Raw genomic sequence first — 23,193 nt, 5'->3', positions numbered from 1 at the left:
TATGCCCTGTACACATGATAGGATTTTCCCATTCGAAAATGTGTGATAGAACCTTGTTGTCAGAAATTCCGACCGTGTGTAGGCTCCATCACACATTTTCCATAGGAATTTCCGACACACAAAGTTTGAGAGCTTGCTATAAAATTTTCCGACAACAAAATCTGTTGTCGGAAATTCCGATTGTGTGTATACAAATCCGACGCACAAAGTGTCACGCATGCTCAGAATAAATTAAGAGACGAAAGCTATTGGCTATTGCCCCGTTTATAGTCCCGACGTACGTGTTTTACGTCACCGCGTTCAGAACGATCGGATTTTCCGACAACTTTGTGTGACTGTGTGTATGCAAGACAAGTTTGAGCCAACATCCGTCGGAAAAAATCCATGGATTTTGTTGTCGGAATGTCCGATCAATGTCCGACCGTGTGTACAGGGCATAAGACTCCACGACATCTTCCAGTGGGCCTCCTACCACCCATACCCAATGGAGAGAGGCCCTGGATTCACCCGTCTATGGATTTCATTGTGGAGTTACCCAACTCCCAGGGCAACACAGTTATCCTTATGGTGGTTGACCGGTTCTCAAAAATGTCTCATTGTATTCCACTAAAGAAGTTGCCCACTTCTAAGGAACTGGCTTCCATTTTTGCTCTGGAGATCTTTCGCTTACATGGGCTACCCAAGGTGATTGTCTTGGACAGGGGTAGTCAGTTTGTGTCCCAGGTCTGGCGAGCCTTTTGTGCACAGTTGGGAATTCAGCTTGCTTTTACCTCTGCATATCACCCGCAGTGTAATGGGGCCTCAGAACGAACCAATCAGTCCTTGGAGTAATTCCTACAATGCTATATTTCTGACCATCATAACAACTGGTCAGATCTATTACCGTGGGCAGAGTTTGGTCACAATAGTGCCTTGAATTCTGCTTCCTGATTGTTCCAGTTTATGGTGAACTATGGTTTCAAACCTTCCATGTTGCCTGACTTATTTGTTCCGCAGAGTATTCCTGCGTTAGAGGAGCATCTCCGTGGTCTTCGTTCCACTTGGGCAGAAGTCCAGGAGGCTTTGTGACATGCTAATGATAGGTACAGACTCCATTCTGACCGCAGACCGCAACCTTCCTACCAGGTTGGGGACAGGGTCTGGCTGTCATCTCGCAACCTCCGACTTCGTGCTCCCTCACTGAAGTTCGCACCTCGGTTTATTGTGTCTTTCTGTATTCTTTGCAGGATTAACCCAGTGGCTTACTCATTACACCTTCCTTCTAACATGTGTATTTCAAATGTATTTCATGTCTCCTTATTAAAACCTTTTGCTCTGCAACCGCTTTACCACCTCAGTGCCACGTCCTCACCCTGTACAGGTTGGGAACCATAAGGAGTGTGAAGTACAGTCCATTGTTGACTCCCATAGGTTCCGTGGGCACATACAGTACCGGGTGCATTGGAAGGGGTAAGGTCCGGAGGAATGCTCTTGGGTCTCATCCTCAGACGTACATGCCCCTGTCCTCATCCGTGATTTCCATAGACGTTTTCCCCTTAAGCCTGGTGGTCCTCTGAGAGGGAGGGGTCATTGAGGAGGGGGTACTGTCAGGACTGGGTTCAGCCTATCCTTCTCTGAGCTGGCCATTTAGCTGTCGGCTAATTGCCAGCTCCTATCTGTCCACAGGTACTCAGCTGTTGATGATATCCTGCTCGTCAGTCCTGCCTACTTAAGCCATCCAGCCCAGAGAATCTCTGCCTTAGCCTTAGTCAACATCACAGAGACGCTCTCCTGCATTCCTGTTAAAAGACTTGCTTGGCTGACATCCCTTCTGGCTCCAGATCCTGCTTCCTGTTTTACTACGCTCATCTCCGGCTCCCTGACGTTTGGCTTGTCTGACTATCTGTTCTGGTTCCTGAACTCTGGCTATGTTTTGACTATGTTTGTTCTATTTATTTTTATTATTAAACAAGTGTGATTTAACTGTACTTCTGTCTCGATCTGATTTCATGGTTTCTGACAGAGAGGTTGAAAAAAGACACAAGTCCATCAAGTCCAAGCTATGTGTGTGATTATATGTCAGTATTACATTGTATATCCCTGTATGTTGTGGTCGTTCAGGTGCTTATCTAATAGTTTCTTGAAACTATCAATGCCCCCTGCTGAAACCACCGCCTGTGGAAGGAAATTCCACATCCTTGCCGCTCTTACAGTAAAGAACCCTCTACGCAGTTCAAGGTTAAACCTCTTTTCTTCTAATTTTATTGAGTGGCCACGTGTCTTATTAAACTCCCTTCCGTGAAAAAGTTTTATCCCTTTTGTGGGGTCACCAGTATGGTATTTATAAATTGAAATCATATCCCCTCTAAAGTTTCTCTCCTCCAGAGAGAATAAGTTCAGTGCTCGCAAACCTTCTTCATAACTAATATCCTCCAGACCATTTATTAGCTTTGTTGCCCTTCTTTGTACTCGCTCCATTTTCAGTACATCCTTCCTGAGGACTGGTGCCCAGAACTGGACAGCATACTCCAGGTGAGGCAGGACCAAAGTCTTGTAGAGTGGGAGAATTATCGCTTTATCTCTGAAGTTAATCCCCTTTTAATGCATGCCAATACTCTGTTTGCTTTGTTAGCAGCAGCTTGGCATTGCATACCATTGCTGAGGCTATCATCTACTAGGACCCCCAGGTCCTTTTCCATCCTAGATTCCCCCAGAGGTTCACCCCTATTGAGTAGATTGCATTCATATTTTTGCCACCCAAATGCATTATTTTACATTTTTTATACATTAAATCTAATTTTCCATGTAGTTGCCCACCCCATTAATTTGTTCTTCTTGCAAGGTTTTCACATCTTGCGGAGAAGTTACTGCTCTGTTTAACTTAGTGTCATCCGCAAATACAGAGATTGAACTGTTTACCCCATCCTCCAGGTCATTTATGAACAAATTAAACAGGATTGATCCCAGCAACAGAACCCTGGGGGACCCCACTTCCCACCCCTGACCATTCCAAGTATTACCCATTTATCTCCACCCTCTCAACTCACCCTTGTAGCCAGTTTTCAATCCATATGCTCACCCTTTGGTCCATGCCAACGGGCCTTACTTTGTACAGTAAACGTTTAAGGGGAACTGTGTCAAATTTTGCAAAATCCAGATACACCACATCTACGGGCCTTCCTTTATCTAGATGGCAGCTCACCTCCTCATAGAAGGTTAATAGATTAGTTTGGCAAGAACGATTCTTCATGAATCCATTCTGATTACTGCTAATGATACCGTTTTCATTACTAAAATTTTGTATATAGTCCCTTATCATCCCCTCCAAGAGCTTGCATACTATTGATGATATGCTAACTGGTCTGTAATTCCCAGGGATGTATTTTGTCCCTTTTTTACATATTGGTGCTACATTGGCTTTTCTCCAATCAGCTGGTACCATTCCAGTCAGTAGACTGTCAGTAAAAATTAGTAACAATGGTCTGGCAATTACTTGACTGAGTTCCCTAAGTACCCTTGGGTGCAAGCCACCTGGTCCCGGTGATTTATTATTGTTGAGTTTCCCAAGTCTATTTCTAATTCTGTCCTCTGTTAGCCATGAGGGTGCTTCCTGTGATGTGTCATGAGGACAAACATTGCAGTTTTGGTTACTGAAGCCCCGATTCCCTTGTGAAGACTGAGGAGAAAAATAAACTCAATACCTTCGCTATCTCCCAATACTTTTTTACTAGATGTCCTTCCTCATTCTTTATGGGGCCAATGTGGTCTGTCCTCCTTTTTTTACTGTTTATATACTTAAAGGATTTCTTGGGATTTTTTTTGCTCTACTCCGCTATGTGTTTTTTTTCGTTTTCTATCTTAGCCATCCTAATTGCACACATATACATATACATATTTTGTTGCATTCTTTGTAAAATCTGAATGATGATGATTCCTCAGCCTTGTATGTTTTGAAGGCCTATACCTTCATCTTCTTTGCTTTTATATGCATTTTTACATTGGAGTTAAACCATCCAGGACTTTTGTTCGCTTTTTTAAATTTATTTCCCAATGGGATGCACTGGCTAATGCCCTTATTTAATATGCTCTTAAAGCAAACCCATCTCTCCTCCATGTTTTTTGTTCCTAAGATTTTATCCCAATTTATATCTTCTAGCAAGGTTCGTAGTTTAGGGAAGTTGGCTCTTTTGAAATTCAGTGTCTGTTCCCCTTGTGTTTCCTATTTGTGTGATTTATACTGAAGCCAATTGACCTGTGATCGCTGTTTCCTAAATTGCCCTGTATTTCCACATCCATGATCAGGTCTGTATTGTTGGTAATCAGTAGATCTAGTAACGTCTTGTTTCTAGTTGGTGCGTCTTCCATCTGACCCATGAAATTGACCTGCAAGACATTTAGGAACTGGCAAGCCTTAGACAAATGCGTGGTTCTCTCCACCCAGTCTATGTCTGGATAATTAAAATCCCCCATTATGATAACACTTCCCATCCTTGCTGCTAATACAAATTGTGATAGGAGGTCCGTCTCCCCCCCTCCCTCAGGTTAGGGGGCCTATAGCATACTCCCAGTATTATTTTCCCCTTAGCTTCATCCCTTTGGAGCTCTACCCATAAGGATTCCACCTCCTCCCTAGCTCCCTTATTGATGTTATCTCTCACATTCACTTGTACATAATTCTTGATATATAGGCACACCCCTCCCCCTTTTTTACCCTCTCTATCCCTGTGATAAAGGGAATACCCTTGAATGGTTGCCAGCCAATCATGAGAGCTGTTGAACCAGGTCTCAGAAATTCACACAAAATCTAAATCTTCCTAGTTCAACAGTATCTCTGGTTCACCCATCTTGTCCGCCTGGCTCTTGGCACTGGTGAAAATGCTACCTAGTTTAGACCAGTCGCATACTGTCCTCTTATTGGGTGTTCCGAGATTGCAAATAGGACTTGTTACTATACTTACCTCGGGTTTATGTGCTTTGGTCAACCTACAACTAATGCCCCAAATACTACCTTCTGGAATATGTTCATTGCTGACTATCTCTACCTCTGGACCCCCGCCCCCCCCCCCCTGTTGCCTAGTTTAAAATACCCTCTAACTTCACTCCCAGCAGATCTGCACCCTTCTCATTTAGGTGCAGTCCGTTCCTTCTATAGAACTGGTGAACAACTGAGAAGTCGGCCCAGTTCTCCAGGAACCCAAACCCCTCCTTACTACACCAACTCCTCAGCCACTTGTTTACTACCCTAATCTCCCTCTGCCTTTCTGGTGTACCCATAGTATTCCTGAGAATACTACCTTGGAGGTCCTTTTCCTCAATTTAGCTCCTAAGTCCCTAAAATCGTTCTTTAGGACACTCCATCTGCCTCTGACTTTGTCATTGGTGCCAACGTGCACCATAACAGTCGGGTCTTCCCCAGCCCCTCCCAGTAACCTGTCCACCAGATCCTTGATGTGCTGAACCTGAGCACCCGGTAGACAGCATACAGTTCGGCGCTTCAGGTCTTTGTCACAGATTGCCCTCTCTGTGCTTTTGAGAATTGAGTCTCCTGCCACCAGAATCTGTCTATCCTTTCCCTTCGCTTCCCCCCCAATCTCATTGGAGGAGTTCTTTCCCTGCAGCTAAGAGAGTTCTTCAGCTCCATCAGTGCTGGTCCCTGACCGCTTTCACTTCATTTATATAACTTCCTACTTCCTGTTCCCACCCCAGGTCCTCACACATACATATTATACATCTTTCCCCTTTTAAAGAAAATGTATGCATATATAAATGAAGTGTAATATAGAACCAACAAGGAATGCAGTATAGCAAGGAACAATAACAAACTACAATATAAAACAAAATACTGAGTAAAAGTCAGTGTGTGATAAAGTCTTGGAACTTTGGATTGGGTTTACACACTCTTCCAGATCGCGTAACAACTTATGGGGCTTGCGAGTCTGAAACCTCAAGCCTGTCGCCGTCATAATTTTGTTGTGGCTGTGTGTTACATCCGTTGTTGGAAGTGTCAGTTGGCACAGCAGCAGATGGCTGTGCTTGGGGTCCTAAAGTGTTCATAGGCACATGGGCAGCAGCAGTACAGTATTATTAAGGTACCTGTAGGAGGTGATGGCGGTTCCTTACATAGGTCCGACCATCAGAATGGACAACATAGCTGTTTGGATGGCAGGCCTTTCTGTGAACCGTGGGCAGTTTGTCAAACCCATGGGTTGTCTCCATACTTACCACCTGCCCAGGCTCCAGAGGAGAAAGGCATCTGGCTGATTTGTCATGGCTTATCTTTCGTTTGTGCCTGAGTGGAAATAAAGCAGCCTGAACATCAGTCTCCACTCTTGGCAGGAGCTGGGATGGAACCATGGGAATCAGAGTCCTGGTTTGTCATGATAGTAAACGTTGTGCCGGAGAAGGCATGCCATCCCTAAGTGTGTTGCGGAGGTTGAGTAGGGCTGCATAAACATGAGAACCATCACGTGAACATTTCTCTAGGAGATGCTTGGGCGACCTTACACTGCGCTCTGCAAGACCATTGGATCTAGGGTAATTGGGACTGCTAGTAACATGCTGAAAATCCTATTGGTGAGCAAAGTTCTTAAATTCTCTACTTGAAAATGATGTTGCATTGTCAGTCATCAATTGATGGGGAATTCCATGTGTGGAGAATATCCTCATTAATGTTCTGATTACTGTGTTACTGGAAGTGTTTGGGAGGACATCAAATTCCCACCAGCCAGAGTACGAATCTACCAAGACCGGGTAATCCTTGTTTGACCACTCAAATATGTCAGCTGCTGTGATAGACCATGGTCTGTCAGGTATTTGGTGAAGAGCTAAAGGTTCTCTCATCTGGTGCTGTGCATTGCAGGGGGCACATCTGAAAACTACTCTTTCAATGTCAGTATATATAATGGACCAAAATAAGGTTTCGCGTGCCCTTCGCTTAGTGGAATGAATGCCAGGATGACCTTGATGGAGCTGTGTCAAGTAGTATTTCTGGAGAGAGTAATGGATGACATGTCCCTAACCACACAGGATTAATCCATCGTCCACTATCAATTCATCCCTTATAGAGTAAAATTGTCAGATATCATGTGGAATTTCCTTAAAGGAGCCAGGGCACCCATTGAGGGTGATGTCAATGAAGCGCTGACAGGTGGCATCTGCCTGTGTTTCTTGCTTTAGTTCCTGACAACACCCCATCCAGAGCCAATCATAATCCTCAATAGCTTCAGAATTATCAGAAGTGGGGAGTTGTGCACGTGAAAGAGCATCCGTAAGAAACAGTTCACGGCCTTGTTTATAGATTGCATTCAGGTGGTAGCGTTGAAGCTTTAGCATAATTCACTGGATGCACGCAGATCCTGTGTGCAGGGGTTTTCTCAATATGATTATGAGTGGCTTATGATCCATCTCCACAGTCACAGGGCGGCCATAGATATAGTCATGGAATTTTACACAGGCAAATATTAGTCCCAATAATTCCTTCCCAATTTGAGCATAGCATGCTTCAGTCTCAGTAAGGGCTCTTGATGCAAAAACCATAGGCCTCCCATCTTGAAGACAGACTGCGCCAAGACCATGCTGGGAAGCATCAGCAGACAATACTACCAGCTTATGCACATCAAAATACTGGAGGACAGGTGGACTGGTTAATTGTACTTTCAATGTATCTACAGCAACAGCATGTTGTTCAGTCCAACACCAGTCGACATCTTGGCACAGAAGCTAACGGAGTGGAGATGTTATCTCACTGTAGTGATGAATGAACTTCGAGAGATAATTGGTCATGCCAAGAAACCTTTGCAATCCGTGTTAGTCCTCTGGAGCAGGCATTTGATGGATGGCTTTGTTTTCTTCTGGGTCAGGCTTGACACTTTTATCCGTGAGAAGGTGTCCAACATATGGCACCTCTGAGACCCTGAAGTGACATTTGGTAGAGCTGCATATTGATGGCTCTGACATGGTTTAGTACGCATTTAAGTTGTTTGTCATGTTCCTCAACGGAGGATCCCCAAATCAAGATATCATCCACAACTATTTCACATGGCTGTCCAGCAAAGAGTAGTTCTATACATCTCTGAAAGACTTTGCTTCCAGTTGACATTCCATATGGCATCTGTAAGCATTTGTATCTCCCATATGGGAGTAAAATTTGTTGTAAATATACACATTTGCAAAATACACATTTTGCATCTAGAATTCTGAAGACCTTTGCCTGTGGCATATCAGCGATCACTTGCTCTACAGTTTTTAATGGATAATAAGGCCTCAGGAGTGCCTTATTGAGGTGCACAGGATCAATGCATACGCGGACAGTGCTATCTTTCTTGACTACTGCTGCCATGGCAGCCACCCAGGGGGTGGCCTCCTGCACTGGTGCAATGATGCCCAGTCTAGTCATCCCTTCCAACTCTTGCAAGACTTTTTGTCTTTTATAGCCAGTAGGATCCTTCAAGGGGTACAAACAGTAGGCTGTACCGTTTCATCTAAGCGCATGTGATACATGACTGGAAGCCTACCAACAGTGTCAGTTCAAAATAAGTCCTCATATACGGTCAACCTGTTGTTGAACTGCATGTACTTCTGCACTGAGTTGGATTAGATTTAAACGTGTGCTGTCTGGTAAGCCTAGTAGGCTCTTAACATTTATATCCACAATGTGGAATAGCAGCTTGTCCCCTGATAGATCCAAGGTAGACGTGTCCAGTGTCTGAATTGTTTGAACGCCATAAGCTATCAGATTTACTTTATTTGACTAATCAGTTTCAGCTTTGGGGTCAATGCTGTGCAATGGGGATAAGGACATGACATTGTATTTGGCACCAGTGTACATTTTCAACTTGACATGTTTGTTGCATGCAGTTGAGAAAGTGGTAAAAATTTCTCCTTTATTTGCAATTAGGTTCACACTTTCACAATGAAAACAGTTTTGGTGATCATCACTTTCCACTTCATTAATTCTGTGCACATTTTGTTGTATATTTTCACTAGATGGTGTCATCCACGCACCTCTATTTTGAGGCTTGGACCTGCAACATTTTGCAAAATGATTCCATTTGTTGCATGAGTTACACCTTTTGTTAAAAGCCGGACACTTGTTGTGCTTAGTAGCACGTTCACTACCACAGTTGCTGCATTGTCTTTTGTTCTGTTGGACCACAAACACTTCTGCCTGTCTTTTTAGTTCCTTAGTGGCCCTTTTAGAATGTTCAAACAACATACATATTCTGATGGCTGAGTCCAGTGTTAAATCTTTGTCCCTGAAAAACTGAGCATGAACTGCATGATTGTAGATACCACATACAATCCTGTCAAGAATCATTTCATCTGTTAGTGCACCAAAATACAATTTTGTAGCCAGCAGTCTCAGTGTGGCTGCATAGGATTGGATTCTTTCAGCGGGTTTCTGAGCCATCATGTTAAATGCATGTCTGTCTATTATCACATTACATTGTGGTAAGCATATCTCATCAAATTTCTTGATTAAGACATCAGGATCCTCTCTGCCCTCTCTGTCCTCTTTGTCATGAAAATGAAATGACTCAGATTTATCTAGTGCATCTGAACCAGCAAAACTGAGAAGAGTGTAAGCTTGTACCTTTTTTGACTTGTCTGAGAGTCCTGCTTTGCTGTACACATCCCATTCTCTTTTGAATTTCAGCCAGTTGTTAGCAATGTCATTATCAAAGATTAGGGGTTGTATGCCACGTAAATTCTGAGCCTTGATGTTTCAGCAATCTCACTTCTGTCACCATGTAGATTTTGTGGAAGTAATGATGAATAGTCAGATAAATGTTGTAGAGAACTTGTTTATTCCCATCCAGCAGTGAACAGCATGTGAACCTTTTCCTAGTTTCACTTCATAATTTCCTACGTCCTGTTCCCACCCCCAGGTCCTCACACATACATATTCTACAGAGGGCTTGCTGTTTGAGTATCCAAGACATATAGGGAGACAGGGACAAAATCAGTCTAAAATGATCTACCACAATGTCATTTTTGGGTGGACTAACTCTTGAAGCCAAGTACAGCTGTCATGTTCCCCAAAGTCATAATATTTTATTATACAAGATATAATTTCCCTTAATGGGGAAAGGTATAGGCTGTCTTTTTTTTTAAGCTAGATTTTGAACAAATATACAGTATATCAGTCTGCAGCAGATCTTTCATCGTCCAACCACAGGTTGGGGGTAAAGATAAATTCTGGCAATATTTCTTAACTGCTGTACAGAAAAGTCAGATCATTAGGCCCCTTTCACGCAGGCAGACTATAGAGGGCAATGGATGGTCCAAACGGATCCACCTAAAAATCTGACAAGCAGACATGATCGGCCCATCCATTTCCCTCTATGGAACGGCGGATGTAAACGGACAGGTGTCCGTTTACACCAGCCGACATTCGATCTGAACCTATCCATTAAAAACAGGTGGATGAGGGATCTGTTTCCCATCTGTCTGATGAATCAAATCAGATGACAGTCAGATGTAAACAGACAAGCAGTCTTTTTTCATCCAACTGCCCATAGAGTAAAGCAGGCTGTGTTCATGACCGCTCTTCATAAGGGGAGAAGACACAGACCTGTCATCCGCCTGCTCAGTGCGGATCAGCGGACAAATTCCCTGCTGAGCAGGCGGATCTGCTGGCAGAGTCCACCTGTGTGAAAGTGTCTGATTGGCAGGGTTTTGTAAATCTCAGTAATGGACAGTCAGAAATGCAAATAATTTGACAGACAAAACAGCTCCCAAATATGCATTTTATGGTGTAATAAGTTTAGGTTAAACATGCAATTGCTGACTTATCTTGTTCTAGATTTGGACTATAATCTACTATTATCTATATTATATACTCTATTTTCTATTTTATTATAACCAGTATTTAAAGTATTTAAATGTGTTTTTTCTTATATGTGTCTAAGTAGACAATATTTATAATGCTCTTTTACTTACTGTTAACATATCCTACTATCAAGACTGCGTGATTGATATAATCTGGACTGCAGTTATTGTGAAGATTATGTACGATTCCTCTTTTGTAATGCTGAAAAAACAATGAAGAGATCTTGTGAACAACTTAATTTTATTACCTTGATTCAATGCTTACCATATCATTGTCCACTAACCTGTAGCAACACGTTGTTGATAATTACTGTCAGAGTTCCATGGTTTCCAACATAAGAGATCATTTCTGGAAGAGTAATGAAAGATGTTAGAGAGGTATAACGGAAACCATATATCTTACACCTGTGGTAGCTTTTCCATTATTTTTAGATTAGCAAAAGTGTATTTATTAACGAAGGTGTTAGGAGTAATTGGTAACACACTGGTATGAGACACTGGTCAATCAGGCAATATTTTATTTCAACACAACTTTTTTTAGTCAAGTGTGTAGGCAGGGCCTAAGAAGAATGTACCCAACTCAGGAGAAACTACCAAGTAGATCCTGTATTTATCTTGTATTGATTTAAACAGTTACATTTTCAGCAACACACTGATCAGGAGAGGAGAGGAGCAAAAGAACAGCAGTAATAATACTCAGCTCAGAAAAGCCATCCCACAATTACAAGTACAGGAGGAGTGCTTCCACAGAATTGGGTGGTAATATTGCACTAATGTGACTAATGACAAAGCTCCCTGCTGTAAGAAGCTATCCAATTTTTCTATACTAGGTACCAGAGTGTAATATACACAGTGAGGAGACCCTCCCTTCATCCAGAACCTTTCCCTGCTTTATTTATTCTGACCTTAGCCAGCAGTCTGTCCCTGTCCACACACATGCTCCAGGCACACACAAATGACCTGTGAATTCCCCCATAAAGATGGTCATCAACAAGCTTGTGGGATTTCAGTGTCCAATTAGACAGCCGTCCTCCTCAAGATTGCTGCTGGAGCCAACATGAGGAAACAATTTTCCTTTTGGAACTTCTTTTCACCTGAAGAAGTGGCATGCTGCCACTTACAGGCTGGTAGAATATGCAACCTGCACCTGCCTACACTCCCTCCCTTAACAGATGCTGTCCTTGGCATGACAAAAATCAACACATAGGTAAACATTATACAGAATAATATAGACAACCAGAATATTTCACAAAACATTTAGCAGGCCTGAGTCCCCTGGTAGCACTGGCAGGGAGGCATCTTTGACAATGGGCATTTTCTACAGGGACTCTGAGACCTTGAGCCCAGTAGGGACTGTTTTTCTAAATGGGCATTTTTTTCAGGTAGGGCCTGCCTGACCTGAGCAGCAAAAGTGTCAGGAAGAGGTTCCTGTTGAACCTCCAAACTGGTCTCTATTGGAGATAAAAACTCTAGAGGAGCCTCCCTGATCTGAACAAGTCCCCATTCTGTGACCATAATGAACATTAAATGGTGAAGAAGTAGAGTCTGATCTGAAAACACAAGGTCATAACTAATTCCAATGCAAGCGTTTCCCTAGTCCTCCCCGGTTTTCCACAACAACATCATACACAGGCAACCATCCAAATGGATGATTTTCAATGCGGTAGGGGCAAGGCTCCCAGCAAGGCTCTAATTTCCAGGTTCAGGTACAGTACATCCAACAGCAGATCTAGAGGTACTGGACCACATCATCCAAATATCAGGAAAAAGGGTGTTTACCCTGTGGCTCCATGCACCATGTGATTGTAGATCTAAACCAAATCACCGCATACTGAGGCCAGCGTTCTTGATGCCCCTGTTCCAGAATACGAATCATCCCCAACAGAGTTTGGTTAAAGAGCTCACACACCCCATTCCCTTCTGAATGCTACAGAGTGATATGCCACTTACAAATTCCACTCAACCAACACAACTCCAAAAAATCTGTGATTCAAAATTAAGACCTTGATCAGAGAGAATTTACTTTTCTATAAAGCTGTTAAGCAGATGAACAAAGTCATTGAAGTAGCTAATCTTCTGTGCCTCTAGAGGAGTGGTCTCCAAATTGCGGCCCGGGGGCCGGATGTGGCCCTTTGCATGCTTTTATCTAGCCCTTGAGGCATTATTGCCCCCCACTGTCAGCAGCAGTGGGGCATAGTTTCTGCCATGACACCAACAATGGGGCACTATTCCTCCTTTAGACCCCAATGATCAGGCACAATGCCTCCCCCTGACACCAGTGATGGGGTACAATTTCCCCCACTGATATTGACGTTGGAGCTCTAATCCTGCCATTGATACCAATGATGGGGCACTATTCCTCCCACTGATACCAATGATTGAGCACCAACGATTGGACACTATTTTTCCCACTGACATCAATGATGGGGCACTATATTTCCCACTGATACCAATGATGGGGCACTATTACTTCCCCCAATGTAGATGATGGAGTATTGTTTACTCCCACTGATGCTGGAACATTTTCTTCTCCCACTGGCCACAGTCCGGCCCCCCCAAAGTTTGACGGACAGTAAACTGTTTATAAAGTTTGGAGACCCCTACTCTAGAGGCTAATCTACAAAGCTCTACATTTAAAACAATAACAAAAAATGAAGAGCAGATGTTTAAAAAAGTGAAACTCGCATAACAAATTACTTTGGGGTAAACACTACAAAAGTAACTCAAATATATTTGCTAAAAATACACTTTCCCTTTAAAGTGTTTCTTCAGGTGTTATATTTTAAACTATGTTTGGACATAACTAACATCAATGAGTAGGTATAGGTAAAGGTAACAAAGCTCATATGAAAAATAGAAGTACCAAGTAAGAGGTCTTAAATTGATTTTTATTTGTTATAACTACTACCAGATTTAGAAAGTCAAGGCCTCAGTAGGACCATCCATCCTCACCTGTTTCATTCTTTGCAAGCATCTGAAAATCTTGGATCCATCCTATAGGTGTGAGACCTTTTCTACAGTTTTTTCTTACAGCAGAATATGGGTATTCTTTCTCACTAACTAATCCTCCTTCAAAAAAAATGTATGTCAATCAGTACCAAAGGAATGCACAAAGAACTTAAAGCACATCTTATCCCCAAAACAATACATTGCATATACCTCTCAACCATCCCTGATTCGCTGGGATCATCCCAGAAATTGGTGCTTGTCCCAGAGTCCCGGTGTTCTGCCGAGAAAGTTCCGCTCGGCGGATAAGGACCCCCCCTCTACTGCGCAGGCGCTGCGCCTGCGCAGTAGGATCCGGCGGAAATAGCCGAAGGGGAATAGGTCCAAATCAGCTGTACACGGCGCCTGTAGGAGGGCCCCTCGCGGGCTCGCTTCGCTCGCCGCGCTCGGCTCTTTTAGATTCCCCCTCTAGGTCCACTTGGATGGTAGGGAAGCAACCTGGACCCAGAGCGCAGGCGCCGTGTACAGCTGATTGTTGATCTTGAGCTTCGGCTATCTCCGGCGGGTGTTAGTAGTTCATACTGCGCAGGCGCTGCGCCTGCGCAGTACAGGGGAGGGAACTTATCCGCCGAGGGAACTTATTCGGCAAGACACCGGCGAATCAGGGCTGAGTTCCGGATCACCCGTGGCACGTGCAGGATGTTTTGGTTCCTGCACGCCGCGGGCATCACTCTGTATGGCAGCCACCAGCCAGCATCTTTCCTCGCTGGTCCGGCTGCCTCTGACACACATGCACAGTGCAGAGTGGAGCGCACTGAACCCGCCCCCTCCTCCTCCTACTGTGATGTTTTGTTCCCTGTACAGAGGAGGAGGCGGGGAGCATGTACTCCACTCTGCCAGAACGGCGATCTGTCACTGTGTAAGTGACGTTTGCAGAGGAGGGGCCTCCTTAACCATGATGGAAAGCTCTGCCCACTGATCACTGGGCTCAAAAGGAGAGTCAGCCTGCTGGTACCTGATGGGGGTCCCATGTGACTGGGGGGGAGGGGCAGTCATTAGTGAGTGTAAAGCGTAAAGGGGGACACACTGTATCTTGCCCTACTGACTTCTGATCCTCCATCTTGACCCCTGTACCCTACCTTACTGACCCCTGGTCCTCCGTCCTGCTGACCCCTGTACCCTGCCCTACTGACCCCCTTTCCTCCATCCTGCTCACCCCTGTACCCTGCTCTATTGACCCCCAGTCCTCCATTCTGCTGACCCCTGTACCCTGCTTTACTGACCCCATGTTCTGTCCTGCTGACCCCTGTACCCTGCCCTACTGACCCCCCTTTCTTCAGTCCTGCTCACCCCTGTACCCTGCTCTACTGACCCCGGTCCTCTGTCCTGCTGACCCCTGTACCCTGCCCTACTAACCCCCTGTGCTCTGCCATGCTGACCCCTGCACGCTACCCTACTGACCCCCTGTCTTCCATCCTGCTGACCCCTGTACCCTACCCTAATGACCCCCTGTCTTCTGTCCTGCTGACCCCTGTATGCTTCCATAATAAACCCCTGTCTTTCAACCTACTGACCCCTGTACCCTGTCCTACTGACACCCTATCTTCTGTCCCCCTACTGACCCCCTGTCTTACGTCCTGCTGACCCCTGGACCCTGCTCTACTGATCCCCTGTCTTCTGTCCTGCTGACCCTTGTACCTTGCCCTACTGACTTCCCCTGTCTTCTGCCCTACTGACTCTCTGTCTTCCGTCCTGCTGACCACCAACATTTTTCCACAGATTACTTCCTCCCTCAAGTGCCCCTCATTCCAAAGTTCAAAAGTTGGGAAGTATGACATTGCAGCTTACCAGTTCTTAGAGAAAGTGGCTGTGTTATTTTTCCCTTTATTAGCAATCTTGCAAATAGCACACTTCCTGTCCCTGGCTATGAGTGGCTATGCTGACTCAACTGTGTCCATGAAGGGAGCCATGGTAAGGTTGCCATTCGTTCCTGTTTCCCAGGGCAGTAGCCATTGTTAGGATTTGTCCCTGGGAGCTACGCACTGTAAAGTTTGCAGTGCACAGACTCCAACTCGTTATTCTGCTTATGTGGCAATTTAAAACGGTGCCGCTAGAATGACCTGCTTGCAATTCATTCTGCCAAACATGCACAGACTTCTCCAGCAGGGCAGTTGTGGATTGACAATTGCAGTGTAATGTAGCAGACCTTGGAAAATTTTGTCTTCTTTGGTGTTGAGTAACTACAAGACCCAGCATGCCCAAGCTTCCGATACTTCTTGTACATTTGGGCCATCTTTGGCTTCAGCACTTTACAGAAAGAGGCATGCTGAAATGTTGTGGTCATGCTGCAACTTGTGGTTCTTCAGTAGTTGCTTCTCCTCCCTGGCCCTTCTGCTCACATCATCCCGGTTGTTATTTAAGCAGCAAATTATATGTGAAAAAGTTTTAGCTTTGCTGGTGGAGAGGAATGTCAGATAACAGGGTGTCCATGGGAAGGCCTGCAGGAGCTTGGCATGGAGGGGACATTTGTTTACCTTGTGCACCGCTGTCGCTGTGTTCTTGTGTCAAGTTCCCCCACTTCAAACTTGCTCATTAATGTCCTTATGGACCTTACTTTTTGCTTGTACTGGTGTGCAGTCATGTTAGAACAGACAGGGGCCATCCCCAAACTGTTCTCAAAAAGCTGGGAGCATGAAATTGTCCAAAATGTCTTGGTATGCTGACCCCTTAAGAGTTCCCTTCACTGGAACTAAGGGGCCAAGCCAAACCCCTGAAAAACAACCCCACACCATAATCCCCCCTCCACCAGATGATTTGGACCAGTGCACAAAGCAAGGTCCAAAAAGACATGGATGAGCGAGTTTGGGGTGGGGGAACTTGATTAGCCTGCACAGAGTTTTGACTTCAACCCGATGAACACCTTTGGGATGAATTAGAGTGGAGACTGCGAGCCAGGCCTTCTCATCCACATCAGTGCCTGACCTCACAAATGCGCTTCTGGAAGAATGGTCAAACAAACATTCCCATAGAGGACTCCTAAACCTTGTGGACAGCCTTCCCAAAAGAGCTGAAGCTATTACAGCTGCAAAGGGTGGGCCAACTCAATATTGAACCCTACGGACTAAGGCTGACCATACATTATACAATTTTCTTGTACAACTTTCCTTTAGATTTACCAAAACCATATAATATGAGGTCAGACCTAAACACTTTCTATTTGTATGCAACCAGACAGGCCCTTATACTACATAGTTGAAGGTAAATCTAAAGAAAATTGAATAAGAAAATTGTATGGTGTATGGCCAGCTTAAGACTGGTATGCCATTAAAGTTGCGTGTAAAGACAGGTGTCCCAATACTTTTGGTAATATAGTTACTTATGGTTATATATATATATATATATATATATATTTATATATATATACAGTAGATATATATTAGGGGGGGCAGACTTAACTGGTATTGGCAGTGGTAAGCCATGCATGTGCCATGTAAACCAAGTAATAGTCCAAGCAGGTTTGTCCTACACTTTTTTAGCAAGGCAGTAAACAAACAGTTGTAATGCAGGACTTTGTACAGCAAGTCTATAGCATAAAACAAACACATTTTTTGCTTGCCCGAGTCACTAATTCAATTTGTGACAGTTCCTGACTAACAGGGTGCCCCTAATAGGTTTCCTAAAACACACAAGCAGCTTTGTACTTTTTATTGTTCTGCTGTCAGCAGTCAGCCTTTTCACCCAGCAGCAGGCTCTCATGGCAAAGTGAGAGGGAGCAGTGAGCATGAGTCAGCTCACTGACTGGATCTATGGCTTAAAATGTGGACCTAAGACTGGAGGCTTTTCCTATTTAACGTTCTACAAAGTCTGCAGGCTCCAGGACCCAGGAGAGGAGAAAACAAATGTTTTGTTTATCATGACAGATAGAAAACCTGGAGCTCCTAATGATGTGTAGATGAAAAACCTAGGTGACACATATCCCCCCACCCACAACCTTACTTGCCGGTGCCTCATAGTATATATATGTTTAACTTTTACCTTCCCTTAGAACAGTGATGTATGCATCCCATGTGTATCCTCCTCTACAGCCATCATCACATGGACCACAGTCTATAACCTCTGGGAAGAGAACAGGAACCACTTGTCAGTTTTTTGAAGTGGTAAAATCACTTCACAAAACAGTAAAATGCAGTAATATCTCATTTGCATGTGGAGGTAAAATACATTTTGAAAAAAAATTATATATAATGGTAATATATATATATACACAATATACATACACACACACACACACACACACACAATATATACTGTATACCTTTAGTTTAAAGTGAAAACTAGTGAGTTGAGGCAGTCCCTAGTATTTAGAAGATAATATATTTTTTGATGATTTGACTCTCCAGCATTTACCAAAAACTGAAATACCTGTAAGCAGGTTGCCTACGGAAACATTAATGGCTTGCCCATGGGGCAAAGCCTGTCTGGGCAGCCAAGTAGAGATAGTTAGGGGATGTTTTCACATTTGTTCACATTGGACTGAATTGCCCAAAAAAGTTGCATCCGCTGTTCCTAGCCTTGTCTGAAATTCTTTAAAGGGGTGCATGGCGGTTCTGGACATATGAAAGGACTAGGGTCAGTAAAGCAGTAAAAGGTCTACTCGGGAATACAAACAAGAGGAGTAATGCAGTTGGCATGGGTAACCAAGAACTAGTGCAAGGCACACAACAGAAGGTTATTAAGTGTGGTACCTGGTGCAGGTGATGGGTCCTCTGGTAGCAAGGGGGTCGGTGATCTGGTTTCTTCCCCAGTGGTCAGTCTCCTGTGGTAATAGGGGCTGGACCCCTGTGTAGCGGTACCCCCATAAGGGCTGCTGCAAATTTTGGTTTGTCTGTCACCCTGCCCAGCCCTGCATTCACTCTCAGGCACTCCGAGACATAAAGCAGCCAGTGAACTTTGTTTTTTTTTCCACAGTGCTGGGGGGATATCTGGGGTGTAGAGGGGTCACAGTGCTGGGGGGATATCTAGGGTGTAAAGGGGTCAGAGTGCTTGGGGGATATCTGGTGTGTAGAGGGTTCAGAGTGCTGCAGGATATCAGGGGTGTAGAGTGGTCAGAGTGCTGGGGGGATATCTAAGGTGTAGAGGGATCAGAGTGCTGGGGGGATATCTAAGGTGTAAAGGGGTCAGAGTGCAGGGGAGTTATTTATTTGGGGTTGAGAATCCAGGGGTGTGGAGGTGGTAACAGGATAACAATTTTAGGGGGAAACCTGGTGTGTATTTGTGTGTGTGTGGGGGGGGGGGGGGGTTGGGCTGAGTTAGGAGTGCTGGATGTATATAAGATGTAGAGGGGTTACAATGTTGTGGGTATCTGAGGCCCTCTCAGGCTGGATGGTGCCTCATGATTTTTATTGGCGGCCGTGTCTATACTTGTTACAACTGTCCGGAGCATCATTCTAGCAGATATATTATATGCACAGGACAGCTTTGTTACTTTATGTATGTAGTATTTTCCCGCTGTTTCTTTGCTGTACAGAATGATTGTTCATGTAGTTAATGCGGAGCTCCACCCAAAAGGGGAAGCTCCGCTTGTCTGCCTCCTACCTACTTGATGTCTGTTTACCTGTGCTGTCTCCATTGTAGGGGCCCCAGAGCATTACTTTGCCCAGGGGCCCATGATGCTATTAAGACGGCCCTGGCCGCATGGTACGGAAAGAAAGAAGTTAACAAGTGGACACATGAGGTCCGCGCTAAGCGCATGGCAGGACCCCATTCTGTCACTGGGAGTGAGGTGGCAGAGGTACGCTGGATTGGTTCAGAGGGCTTGGGCTCAGCAGTGTCCCTCCTAAATGCAACATACCTCAGACAACAGTGTGTAGTGACACGGGCAGCACTTTTCAGGGGAACTACTCTGTTACTGCACAAAGTAACATGGCTCATCTCTAAGTCCGGGGACTAGCCTTAATGTTTGATCCTCACATGGCCGCAGTCCCCGTAAGGTCCCGGGCATTGATGAGAGCGTTCACGGCGAAAGGTACTCATACCTGCAGGGCGAGTGGCCTCTCCCACATACCTGTTGTGTGTAGACCAACCCTTTAATAATTTTGACATGTATCCAGATAGATGACAATGTAAGAGTTCTACAGATGTGTGGTTGAAATGCAGTGTACTAACCAATTTTATGTTTGGGAGGTTAATCCAGGTTATGTTCATCTTCAGTGCTAATACATTCATAGGAAGGAACAAATTGTACATTCTGTATTTATATTAATGGTTCCTTCTTTCAAATTCCAGGTCTGTATATACTCGTTGTATTAGAGTATTACCAAACAAATGAGAACAAAACAAAGATCTGCTTATGCTTACGGTTTTTGATAAAAAAAAGGTTACCAAGATTTTGGTAAAAAAAAAAAAAAAAGGCGTAAAGAGAAACAATAAATCTAGACATTTCCTTTACAGTTACCTGACATGCTTGGGCAATTTCTTAAGACTGGGTGTGACATTTAGTCTATTGCTACTAAATTACCTCTCCCAGCAGCCCTGCTTCTCTTTGTAAAACAAGCATGGGCCCCCCTCTATAATCATCCTAGAGTCCTATCTACCGGATAAGGGTCTGGTATAGATTTAGAGGTTGGTCCCATTAGATCTTTTATAATGTAGAAAATGCTCTGTTATCGCAATTTTAACAAGGGGAAAAAGGATAGAAACATTATAAGATGCCCCCAAAATACATACATAATTCAGGCATGCAGCCTGTCTGGCCAGAAAGCAGTGAATGTGACATGACATCCCCCTACAGTACCATACCAGGCTACATGCCCTCCTCTGCAAGGCACCTTGTCCCCATGTTGATGGAGACAAGAGCCTTATCTTCATATACCTGGCCTGGCAGATGTGGGGGTCTGCATGGAGAAGACTTATCAGAATTTAAAAAAAGGAGGCCCCAAGGTATTTGGTCATCCTCTTACATGAATGAGTACATAGTGCCCCTTGTTACTCATTCACAAAAAAGTACAATAGTAAATAAAAACACCGACACCTTAGAAAAAGTGTTTTACTAAATAAATAAACAATGTCCCCCGATGTAAATCCAGTGGCAGTCATATTGCGCAGACCCAATGTCAATCTAATGTAAATCACAATGAACAATGCTCCTATGGCACAATGAGTGTTTTAATGACAATCCTCTCCCACCAATACGCCCATTGCAAATGACAATTCCCTGGCTTTTCTACAAAGTAAACAAAACATATTTGGTCAACGGCATCACCCAGGATACCCATTGGCTTTTTTACAATAAGAAAAAGCTGGCAGATGGCCAGAAGTTTTCAAATAGTGGCGGTAATAATGCTGGCACTTAATGATTTTTGGCTGCAACAGCTCAAGGTCTGGGCGAACTGGCCAAATCTAGCTATTTAGTTCACCTATTCGAGGAACAGCTCAGGTGGGTCGTATTTATATTGCTATACTAAAGAAAAAGGCCTCCAAGGTAGTAGCCTCAGAAATACTACCTGCACAACGAGCCACACCAGAGTTGCAGCAGGAGCTTCAAGAGCTAAACAAGTGGCTGAGGATCTAATGTAAAGAGGTTTTGGGTTCATGGAGAACTGGGCTAACTTTGCAGTCGCTTACCGGCTCTACAGCAGAGACCAACTGTATCTAAATAAGGAGGGTGCAGCTCTGTTGGGGGACAAAATGGCCAGAAGGTTGGAGGATCTTTTAAACTAGGATGTGGGGGAGAGATTAGTGAGGGGTATACTATGCAGTAAGTAGGGGGCAGAGTTTACAGATGTGAGCAAAGTTGGGGGTGAAGGAGGCCTCAAACCAGGGGCGGACTGACCACTCATGGGGCCCCCAGGCAATAGAAGATTATGGGGCCCCCAGGCTTACAGATGGCCTTCATGCCAGGAGTAAGTAACAAACAAAACAACATATAGAGTACAGCAGTCAGGATGGGCGCCAAGCTCACATCAGAGTCCTCCCTTACATCAGATTCCCAACTTTTCCCTATAAATCACAGTCCACAGAGTGCCACCTTACGGCAGAGCCCCCCAGTGTGCCACCCTATGGCAGAGCCCCCATAGTGTCACCTTCCATCCGTGTCCCCTTATACACACCTTTGCACCTTTGCTTGGTATGGCAGGCAGCTGTCGGGAAAAGGCTTTTAATTAGAAAAAATCCACTTGTTGCAGCCTCTAAACTGCCCAAATGAGTCGTAGTGCCAGCTGAATAGTGAACTGCTGTGGCTGGCCTCAGATCGGGCAGTGGGGCATGTGAATAAAGGCCATGCTTGATGTGTGCCATGATTTCACTGCACAGGTGTGTACCCAGACCTGCTGCCTGATCCGAGGCCGAGCTCTGTAGTGCACCAATCAGATGGCTCCAAATGGCAACAAGTACATTTTTCACGAGCATGGGAGCATTATATTGACTTTTGTTGAGCAGCAGTGGGCACACCTGGTTCATACAGTATACACACATGCATCCACAGTATACATACATATAGACACACATATACAGTATACATACACACATACAGTATACATACAGTATACACACACATGCAGTATACATACAGTATACATACAGTATACACACACATGCAGTATGCATACACACATACAGTATACATACACAGTATACATACACATGCAGTATACATACACACATACAGTATACATACAGTATACATACAGTATACACACACATGCAATATACATACACATGCAGTATACAGTATACAAACACATGCAGTATACATACACACATACAGTATTCATACAGTACACACACACACATACAGTACACATACACAATATACATACAGTACACACACATACAGTATCAGTGGCGGTGCGTCCATAAAGGGCGTACGGGCACCGCCCCCTCTCTCCTGTCGCCTCGCTATCACCATAGATAGAAAGATTCATGCAATGCATGAATCTATCTATGGTCGCCGCTGCCACCCCCTATTCAGGTGTCCAGCCCCTTTTCGGGCGCCGGGCACCTGAATTACAGTGGCGCTGTATTTTTTGTAAGCACCTGATTAGAGACATAGGCTCTAATAGATGTCCAAAAAGGTGAAGAGCGGGCGCCATGCTGGGTGCTCGCTGTTCACTAAGCGTGTGTGTTAGCAAAGCGAATGAATCGCCGGATAATCAGAGCGCAGAGGAACATCACTGTAACAGCTTACATTTGAATTGCCAAGTGTTCCGGCTGCTTGCCGTCACACACAGCTCCGCCTCCTGGCGCGGGTACTTTGATACTCGTCACACATCCCGCCATTGGATGGGTGATCTGTCTATCAAAGTACCCGGGCGAGGAGGCGGGGCTGTGTGAGACAGTGTGCACGGGGAACACTGACACTCTGCAATTCTAATGAAAGCTGTAACAGCGATGTTCCTACTTCCTCTGCACTCTTATGATCCGGCCACCTGCTCTCCTCTC

General features: G+C 44.5%; 1 protein-coding gene across 1 annotated transcript in view; it reads right to left on the bottom strand.

Annotated features, from left to right (window-relative positions):
* CTSW (cathepsin W) overlaps window positions 1-23,193 on the bottom strand; it is a 71,868-nt gene that overhangs the window by 12,496 nt on the left and 36,179 nt on the right. Inside the window, exons 6-9 of the mRNA XM_073605270.1 lie at window positions 17,791-17,871; window positions 13,762-13,878; window positions 11,094-11,158; window positions 10,921-11,011 (exon numbers count right to left, since the gene is read on the bottom strand). Of these exons, the coding sequence (XP_073461371.1) occupies window positions 10,921-11,011; window positions 11,094-11,158; window positions 13,762-13,878; window positions 17,791-17,871 (354 nt within the window). The remainder of the gene's footprint in view (window positions 1-10,920; window positions 11,012-11,093; window positions 11,159-13,761; window positions 13,879-17,790; window positions 17,872-23,193) is intronic.

Source organism: Aquarana catesbeiana, linkage group LG11, assembly GCF_042186555.1.
Source record: "Aquarana catesbeiana isolate 2022-GZ linkage group LG11, ASM4218655v1, whole genome shotgun sequence".
NCBI classification, from domain to species: Eukaryota; Metazoa; Chordata; class Amphibia; order Anura; family Ranidae; genus Aquarana; species Aquarana catesbeiana.
The sequence above is the reverse complement of the archived record's forward strand: the minus strand, read 5'-3'. Positions and strand labels throughout refer to the sequence as shown.